This window comes from Leptopilina heterotoma, unplaced genomic scaffold, assembly GCF_015476425.1.
Source record: "Leptopilina heterotoma isolate Lh14 unplaced genomic scaffold, ASM1547642v1 Lhet_60, whole genome shotgun sequence".
NCBI classification, from domain to species: Eukaryota; Metazoa; Arthropoda; class Insecta; order Hymenoptera; family Figitidae; genus Leptopilina; species Leptopilina heterotoma.
The window spans coordinates 5,335,166-5,344,700 of NW_025111138.1; the positions used below are offsets into that span (position 1 = coordinate 5,335,166).

A 9,535-nucleotide genomic window follows, 5' to 3' on the forward strand; every position below is an offset into this window, starting at 1 on the left:
AACTGTTTTAAAATTAAAATTTGTCATAAATTTCCTTTTCTATTTTTTATATATAGAAATTAATTACATTTATTTGTTATTAATAATTTAAGTGAATTAATAATTATTAATAATGAATAGATAATTAATAGACTGAAAAAAAAATTTATTTGATTCAAATAACCGATTACTTGTCAAAATAAATATTTACTTGAATCAAATAAATTTTATTTGAATCAATAATTTCACTATTTCAAGCAAATACCATTTAATTGAATTACATTTAGAATTACAAAAATTATTTGATTCAAACAAATTTTTTTTCAGTGTAATAATAAATAATAATAATTATACATAAACTAATTAATATAATTAGTAATTATAATTAAATAATATTTAAATAAAGACAAAGAGAATTTATATATATAGTATTCGTGTTAAGAATTGAATTTTTTTGTTTTAAATATATTTTTTTCTTTATTTTACAGGAGTGCCCAGAAGGAGTGGTTCATGAGGATTCGTTTAAGGACATCTATGCCAAGTTTTTTCCACATGGAAGTAAGTTGATCATTATTATGTAAGAAGTGTGTTTTTTATTTTTGTTTTTTTTTCCTTTCGTAATTAGTTAATGGTCTGGATTTTCAGACTCCAGCTTCTACGCCCATTACGTGTTCAAAGCTTTTGACGTAAACTGCAATGGCGCCATCAGTTTTAGGGTAACTATATTCATTCGAATATTTTCATTTACCTAAAAGTACATTCCTATTTCAGTGTGCTCAATCAAGTAATTACAACTTTCCTTGAAAAAAAATTTTTTTTCTCGTTTTTTGAATTAGAAAACGAAAAAAAAAAATCAAAATTTTAATAAAATTCTTGGCAAAATTTCAATTATTTTCAAAAATTTCCCTCAATTCAGTGCTTTTCAATATCTATTTTTTTAATATGATTTTCGAAAAGAATTGAATTATTTTAAAAAAAATTTTTTACAGAGATTCATTTATTCTGAAAAATAATAGAATTCTTTTTAGAAATTCAATTGTGTTTAAAAATTTCAAAAAATTCTCGGCAAAATTTCAATTATCTTTATTAATTATAAAATTCTTCTCCGAAATTCAATTATTTTTACAAATTTTACTAAAATTCCTGGCAAAATTTCAATTATTTTAAAAAAATTTCCCCTCAATTAAATGATTTTCAATATCTACTGTTTTAATACAATTTTCCAAAAGAATTGAATTATTAAAAAAAAAAATTTGATAAAATCCTACTCAAACAATTAATTATTTTCATAAAGAATAAAAATTTCCCAAGAATTCAATTATTTACAAATTTAAAAAAAAAATTTACGCATTAATTCCAGTATTTTCATAAATAATAGAATTTTTTACAGAGATTCAATTATTTTGAAAAATAAGAAAATTATTTTTTGAAATTGAATTATGTTCAAAATTTTTTTTAAAATTGTCAAAATTTCAATTATCTTTATTAATAATAAAATTCTTCTCGGAAATTCAATTGTTTTCAAAACTTTTAAAAAACTTCTTGGAAAATTTCAATTATTTTCGAAAATTTCCCAAATTAAATGATTTTTAACATCTATTTTAATAAAATTTTAAAAAAGAATTTAATTATTTAAAAGAATGTTTAATAAGTTTATTCGCAAGAATTCAATTATTTTCATAAATAATAAAATTTTTTATAGAGATTAAATTTTTTTTTTGAAAAATAATAAAAATCTTTTTAGGAATTCAATTATGTTAAAAAATTTCCCTCAATTCAATTATTTTTAATATCTATTTTAATAAAATTTTCCAAAAGAATTGAATTATTTAAAAGGAAAATTTTATAAAATTCTACGCGAACATTTAATTATTTTCATAACTGATAAAAATTTTACAGAAATTCAATTATTTACAATTTTTTTTATTAATTTATTCGCAACAATTTAACGTTTTTCATAAATAATAAATATTTTTAAAGAGAATCAATAATTATTTTCAAAAATAATAAAATTCTTTTTCAGAATTCAATTATTTTCAAAAATTTCAAAAAATTCTTGACAAAATTTAAATTGTTTTAAAAAATTTCCCTGAATTCAATGATTATCTACTGTTTTAATAAAATTTTCCAAAAAAATTCAATTATTTAAAAAAACGTTAATAAAATTCTTCTTAAAAAATTCAATTATTTTCATAAGTAGCGAATATTTCACAAGAATTCAATTTTAAAAAAAAAATTTTTTTAATTTATTCGAAACAATTAAATTATTTTCATAAATAATAAAATTTTTTAAAGAAATTCAATTATTTTCATAAATAATAAAACTTATTGCAGAATTGCAATTATTTTTAATACAATTTTAATATTGAATTTCTCGAAAAATGTAATTAATCTTTAAAATTTCATTAAAATTAGTCGAGAGAATTTAATTATTTAAAAATTTGTTGTTATAAATTTCTTTACGAGATTTAAATTTTAATAAACATTCAATTGAGCCTCCCAATTCAAGAACTCGCCCGACGCTCGGATGAACACTCTAACGCCAGTCAAACGTTAAGAAAAGTTACAAAAATTAAAATTTGAAATTTTGATTTTTCAGAAGCACTACCTTGTAGGAAATTGAATAGCGCATCTTTTTTTCCTTTGAATTTTTTTCGTAGGATGAATATTGTCGGAAATAATGACGAAAAATGGTAAAATTTTGTTTTTCAAATTTCATTGCTTTTTAAAACATAAATCATCGTATCTTCGACAATTATTGTCGAATTGACTTCAAATTTGGTATGCAAGTCTATTTGGGTTCTGGGAAAACGATAAAATGATCAGAATGTAAAAATTTCCTAATTGTTCACTAATTTGTTAATGTAAATAAAGGCTTGTCAATTTTAGGTTAACTTACCTTCGTCGACAAAAAGTCTGCGGTGAACTTTCGAATTGAAAAAACTTCCAGTGAGACATTTGTTTATTAGTATATAAGGAAGTTTTTTGTAAAATATTAGATTGATTTAGTAAAAAATGTGGAAAATATTAAGGTTTAAAGACAGCGCGGAGAGCGCGACATCGAGTCGCGGCGTGCAAATATCACTAAACACCAACTTTATAGGACTCAGTTGTTGAATTTGTTCTTATTACCTCGGTTATTACTCAGTACTTATAAAAAAGCATTAAATAAATTATTGGGATATAATTATAACGCTATGTTTAACATTATAACAAACATAAAAATTCTATAAATAATAAAGAACTAGCAACAATTCGCGCGGCTAACTTTTTACTACATTTTATAAATAAAATTAGCAATTTTAAAAATAATAGAATTTGAAAACTTTCTAATTTAAATTTTTGTTGAAAACACTAAAAAAATTCAATTTTGGAGAAATTACAAATAATTGCAGAAATTCAACTATTTTCAAAAAAAAAAAATAATAAAATTCTTCTTATAAAATTCAACTATGTACAAAATTTGAAAAAAAAATTTTGTAAAAATCCCGATTACCTTTATAAATAACAAAATTCTTTTCCAAAGTTTAATTATTTTCCTAAATGTCAGAGAAATTCTTGTCCTAATTTCAATTATTTTCAAAAATTTTTCTAATTTCAATTATTTTCAATATCTACTATTTTTTATAAAATTTCCCAAAAAATTCAATTATTTAAAAAAATTTTTAATAAAATTGCATATAAACATTTGATTATTTTTAGAAATAATACAAATTTCACAGGAATTCAATTATTATTGTTATAAATAATAAATTTTTTTTAAGCAATTCAATTATTTTTATAAAAAACAATTTAAAATTCTAGAAAATAATAAGAATACCTTCAAAGAATTTTTTTATTTAGGAAAATAACGGAATTCTCGCAAAGAATTTTATAAAAATTTTAAAAAATCCTAATTAAATTCTTTTGAAGAATTTCTTTGAATTTTTTTTTAAACTAATGGAGTTTCTTTAATAATTATTATTAATAATTAATTATAATAATTAATATTAATAATTAATTAATAATAATAATAATAATTAATAATAATAATAATAATAATAATAATCTATTATTTTTAAAATTGCTAATTTTATTTATAAAATGTAGTAAAAAGTTAGCCGCGCGAATTGTTGCTAGTTCTTTATTATTTATAGAATTTTTATGTTTGTGATAATGTTAAACATAGCGTTATAATTATATCCCAATAATTTATTTAATGCTTTTTTATAAGTACTGAGTAATAACCGAGGTAATAAGAACAAATTCAACAACTGAGTCCTATAAAGTTGGTGTTTAGTGATATTTGCACGCCGCGACTCGATGTCGCGCTCTCCGCGCTGTCTTTAAACCTTAATATTTTCCACATTTTTTACTAAATCAATCTAATATTTTACAAAAAACTTCCTTATATACTAATAAACAAATGTCTCACTGGAAGTTTTTTCAATTCGAAAGTTCACCGCAGACTTTTTGTCGACGAAGGTAAGTTAACCTAAAATTGACAAGCCTTTATTTACATTAACAAATTAGTGAACAATTAGGAAATTTTTACATTCTGATCATTTTATCGTTTTCCCAGAACCCAAATAGACTTGCATACCAAATTTGAAGTCAATTCGACAATAATTGTCGAAAATACGATGATTTATGTTTTAAAAAGCAATGAAATTTGAAAAACAAAATTTTACCATTTTTCGTCATTATTTCCGACAATATTCATCCTACGAAAAAAATTCAAAGGAAAAAAAGATGCGCTATTCAATTTCCTACAAGGTAGTGCTTCTGAAAAATCAAAATTTCAAATTTTAATTTTTGTAACTTTTCTTAACGTTTGACTGGCGTTAGAGTGTTCATCCGAGCGTCGGGCGAGTTCTTGAATTGGGAGGCTCAATTATTCAATAAATTATTAATTTTTTTATTTAAATAATTGAAGGATTTTTTAATAAAAATTGACTTCAACTTTAATTATCATAAAACATGAAGAAAACGATCACTTCGAGTCGAAGACTCGGAGTAATCGATTTTTTTATATTTTATAATAAAATATTCTTATAAGTTGTTAAATTTCAGAAAAGTTTCAATTATGAAATTTTTGAAAATTAAAATTTTGCGCTAGTTATTTTTAATTTTTTATTTATTTAAAGTACATATGAACAAATTTTTATAAAGAATTGCAATTGATTGTACTTAAAAATAAATGAAAATTAATAATTAAAAATACTTTTCATTATTGAAAAGTATTTTTCAGTATTTTAAAAAAATAATTAATTAATTAATTTAAAAAAAAAAATTAAAAAAAAAAAAAAAATTAATTAAAAATTAATTTTTATTTATATTAATTAATTTAATTTTTTTTTTTTAAATTGAAAAGTATTTTATTTTTTCAATAATGAAAAATATTTTCAGTATATTATTTTTTCACTATTGAAAAAATAATCAATTACCAAAAATACATATATATAAAAGTGATGCACCGATAATTGAAAATACAAAAATTAATTTAATAAACTGATAGACTAGTGCGGTTATCGCTTTAAAAAAAAATAGACAGGCCTTTTTTGATTAGCTAAAATACGAACAATATTGGAACTGATTCATTTATTTCCAGTTGAAGAAATAAATAAAAAAAAATATATTTATATTCACAAACTGTCGAACACAAATAATGAAATTCAATTCAAATGGTTTTTTTTCCATTATATCCGCGACTACAATATTTGCTCTAAATAAATGTTTTCTAGATCGATATTTTAATTATAAAAAGTAATAAAAATTTTATTGTCTTGGAAGACTTTCTATTTATTTGCAAATACTTTTTGCAATTGATTTTTGTGCACATAAAGCAACTTTTTTTTGTATATAGTCTTAAGTACAATACACAAAAAAGTTGATAATTTAAAAGTTAAAACATCTTTCAAGATGAAAACTTTAAAAAAAAGAAGTGGATATTTTTAGCTTGTCAGCAGAATTTCAAAAGAATCTTCTTCTTCTTCTTCTTATTCTTAAATGGAAATTAAAACGATGCTCAAAAGAACGTAAAACAGAGTTCACTTATTCAGCTTCCTCTTTTCTTTCTATGTAAGAATATAATAAGAGATTTTTTTTCCTTTTTAGAATAATGAAAAAAAGCAGATTCTTTTTAATCAAAAAATTTTTTTCGCAAATGTTTCTCACATTTTTTTCTCATTTGAAATTTTTTTCTTTCACAAAAAAAAATTATAAAAATATATCTAAATTTTAATAACAATATTAATTTTTGTTTTTCGATTATTTAGGAACTAAATAAATAATTTAATAAGAATTTTATTTTACATTCATTAATTAATTATTTTGTAATTATTAATTAACTACTTATTCATTAATTAATTATTAATTATTCACTAATTAATTATTTTGTAATTATTAATTAACTACTTATTAATTAATTAATTATTAATTATTCACTAATCAATTTTTGTGTAATTATTAATTAACTACTTATTCATTAATTAATTATTTATTATTCACTAATTAATTATTTTGTAATTATTAATTAACTACTTATTCATTAATTAATTATTTTGTTAATATGTAATTTACTGATTATTAATTAATTAATTAATTAATTAAATTAAATTTGATTTATTAATGTGTTGTGTTGAAATTTTTTTTAGGACCTTCTAGTAACACTTTCGACACTTCTGAGAGGAAGTGTTTATGAGAAATTAAGATGGACTTTTAAATTGTACGATATCAATGGAGATGGTTGTATAACGAGGAGTGAACTCGGTGAATTAGTGAATGCAATTCACGAATTAATGGGCAGAAGACATCATCAACTTGCCGAAGATGAAAAAAGAGCGAGGGATCAATTGGATCGAGTTTTCCGGAAGTTGGACCTAAACCAAGACGGAATTATAACCATCGAGGAATTTATTGAAAGCTGCCTCAAAGTATGATTAAAAAAAAACAAAAATAATAATTTATCGCATGAAGAAAGAATAAAAAAAAATTTTTTTTGAAAATAAATGAATTTTAAAAAAAAAAAATTTTTAAATAAAAAAATTAAAGATATAAAAATTGAAAAATAAAAGAAATTAAAAATAAGAAAATTTAATAATAGAAGAATTTAAAAATAAAAGAAATTAAAAATATGAAAATTTAAAAATAGAAGAATTTAAAAATAAAAATTTAAAAATACAAGAATTTTAAGGGCATTTGAACCATTATGACGTCATAGTTTGTGCAAAGCATTTATTCTAAAGCCGTAACGTCATAATGGTTCAAGTGCCCTTAAAGCTATATAAAAGTTTTTAAATAAAATAATTTTTTAATATCGGAATTCAAAACTATATAAAAATATAATGAATAAAATAGAAGGAAATTTAAATTACGAGTTTTAATCAAGAAAATTAATAATTGAATTTTCTTTTGTGAAACTGGAATAAAATTTTCTTATTTTTTATTTATTTATTCATTTTTTATTTCTTGAATACACAAATTTTTTTTGAATAAATTGAATATTTTTTTTTTTTTTGACTTGACAAAAGAATTTTTATTTATTATTGCAAGAATTAATTGGAGTATTTTTTATTTTTTATATTTATGTAAAATTAATATTTTTGACACTTCAATTGAATATTTTATTTATTGTGGAAGGAATTAATTGTTTTTTTTATTTTATTCTAATTTTTCTATTTTCTTTCTTTTTTGTTATGTCACATTTCATGAAAATTTTTCATTTTTACTTTTCAAATGAATTTTCAGTTATTATTGAAAGAATTAATTAGAGTTTTTTTAAAATTATGTAAATAATTTTTACTTATTTCTTTATTATTTTTATTTTGTCTAATTTTTTAAAAATTTCTTTTTCCTCACTTTTCAAATGAATTTTCATTTACTTTTGAAAGAATTAATTAAAGTTTTTTATTTATTTGAATTATTTTACTTGTCATTTATTTTCATTTTGTTATATTTGTTAAATATTTCTTTTTTTTGACTTTTCAAATGAATTTTCATTTATTATTGAAGGAATTTATTGTTTTTTTTTTTTTGTTTTTATTATTTTCTTTCATTTTTATTTTGGCATATTTTTTGAAAATTTCTAGTTTTTAATTTTCAAATGAATTTTCATTTATAATTGAAGAAATTATTTGATTTTTTTTTATTTATTTTGCTTCTTTTTTAATTTTATTTCCTCATATTTTTTTAATATTTCTTATTTTCTTGACTTTTGAAATGAATTTTCATTTAGGTATTACTGAAGCAATTATTTGATTCTTTTATCTATTTTAATTATTTATTTATTTTACTTCCTTTTTAACTTTATTTCGTCATATTTTTTGAATATTTCTTATTTTCTTGACTTTTAAAATGAATTTTAATTTATTATTGAAGGAATTATTTGCCTTTTTTATTTATTTTAATCATTTTACTTCCTTTTTAATTTTATTTCGTAATATTTTTTGAAAATTTTTTTTTTTCACTTTTCAAATGAATATTCAATATTCAGGATTTATTATCGAAAGAATTAATTGAAGTTTTTCTATTTATTTTCATTATTTTATTTCTTTTTTATTTTAATTTTGTCATGTTTTTCTTGAAAATTATACTTTTTTGATTTTTTTATTTCTTTTTATTATTTTTTTTTTTCATTTTTATTTTATCACCTTTTCCGAAAATTTCTAGTTTTTAATTGTTAAATGAATTTTCAGTTATTATTGAAAGAATTAATTGGAGGTTTTTTTATTTATTCCATTTATTTTGTTTCTCTTTTATTTTTTTTTGTGTCATAATTGAACGAATTAATTGATTTTTTATTTCTTTTAATTATTTTATTTTCTTTCTCTTTTATTTTTATTGTGTCATATTTTTTTCAAATTGTCTTATTTTTATGACTTTTCAATTGAATTTTCATTTATTATTGAAGAATTTATTTGATTTTTTTATTTATTTCAATTATTTTATTAATTAAATTATTATTATTAAATTAATTTGGGGCGGTTTTTGTTTTATTTTTTACTTTTACGTTTTTACTTTATTCTAATTTAAATTTAAAATTATTTCTTATTTGTTTTAATTATTTTATTTTACTTCTTTGTTTTTAATTTTGTTTATAATTCTAATTTGTTTAATTTTAATTTTTGTTTTCTTTAATCTCTTTTTTTTATTTTAATTTTATTTTTATACACAAATAAATAAATAATTTAATTTTTGCTTTTTTCAGGACGATGTGATTACACGATCGTTGACGATGTTCGACTCTGAACTTTGATCTCCGCCTAAAATCATACCTTCAGAAAAAGAAGAAGAAGAAAAAATAATGCCCACGATTAATTCAACAATCAATGGTAACGATTCATCGACATGGTCTTTCTCGTCTTCAACTTCACCATCGCCACCCTGTTACACTTTACTGCCGTATATCACGTCAGCTATTTCATCTCCAATTTGTACAACAAATCACGACCAACAAATTTACTTCCTACTCACTGCTCATTGCTGGAATCAATCGGAAAAAGATTTGTTTTGCTGAATCAATCTCTTCAAATCAACGCCGCTAACGTGCCACGTGAAATCACAAGAGAAACAAAAA

General features: G+C 20.1%; 1 protein-coding gene across 1 annotated transcript in view; it reads left to right on the top strand.

Annotated features, from left to right (window-relative positions):
- The window catches only part of LOC122509483 (Kv channel-interacting protein 1), a 74,005-nt gene extending 64,700 nt beyond the window's left edge, over positions 1–9,305 (top strand). The window contains exons 2-5 of the mRNA XM_043623601.1: positions 468–537; positions 625–695; positions 6,615–6,893; positions 9,167–9,305. Coding sequence (XP_043479536.1) covers positions 468–537; positions 625–695; positions 6,615–6,893; positions 9,167–9,214 — 468 coding nt within the window. The 3' untranslated portion in view covers positions 9,215–9,305. The remainder of the gene's footprint in view (positions 1–467; positions 538–624; positions 696–6,614; positions 6,894–9,166) is intronic.
- Positions 9,306–9,535: the final 230 nt, after the last annotated feature.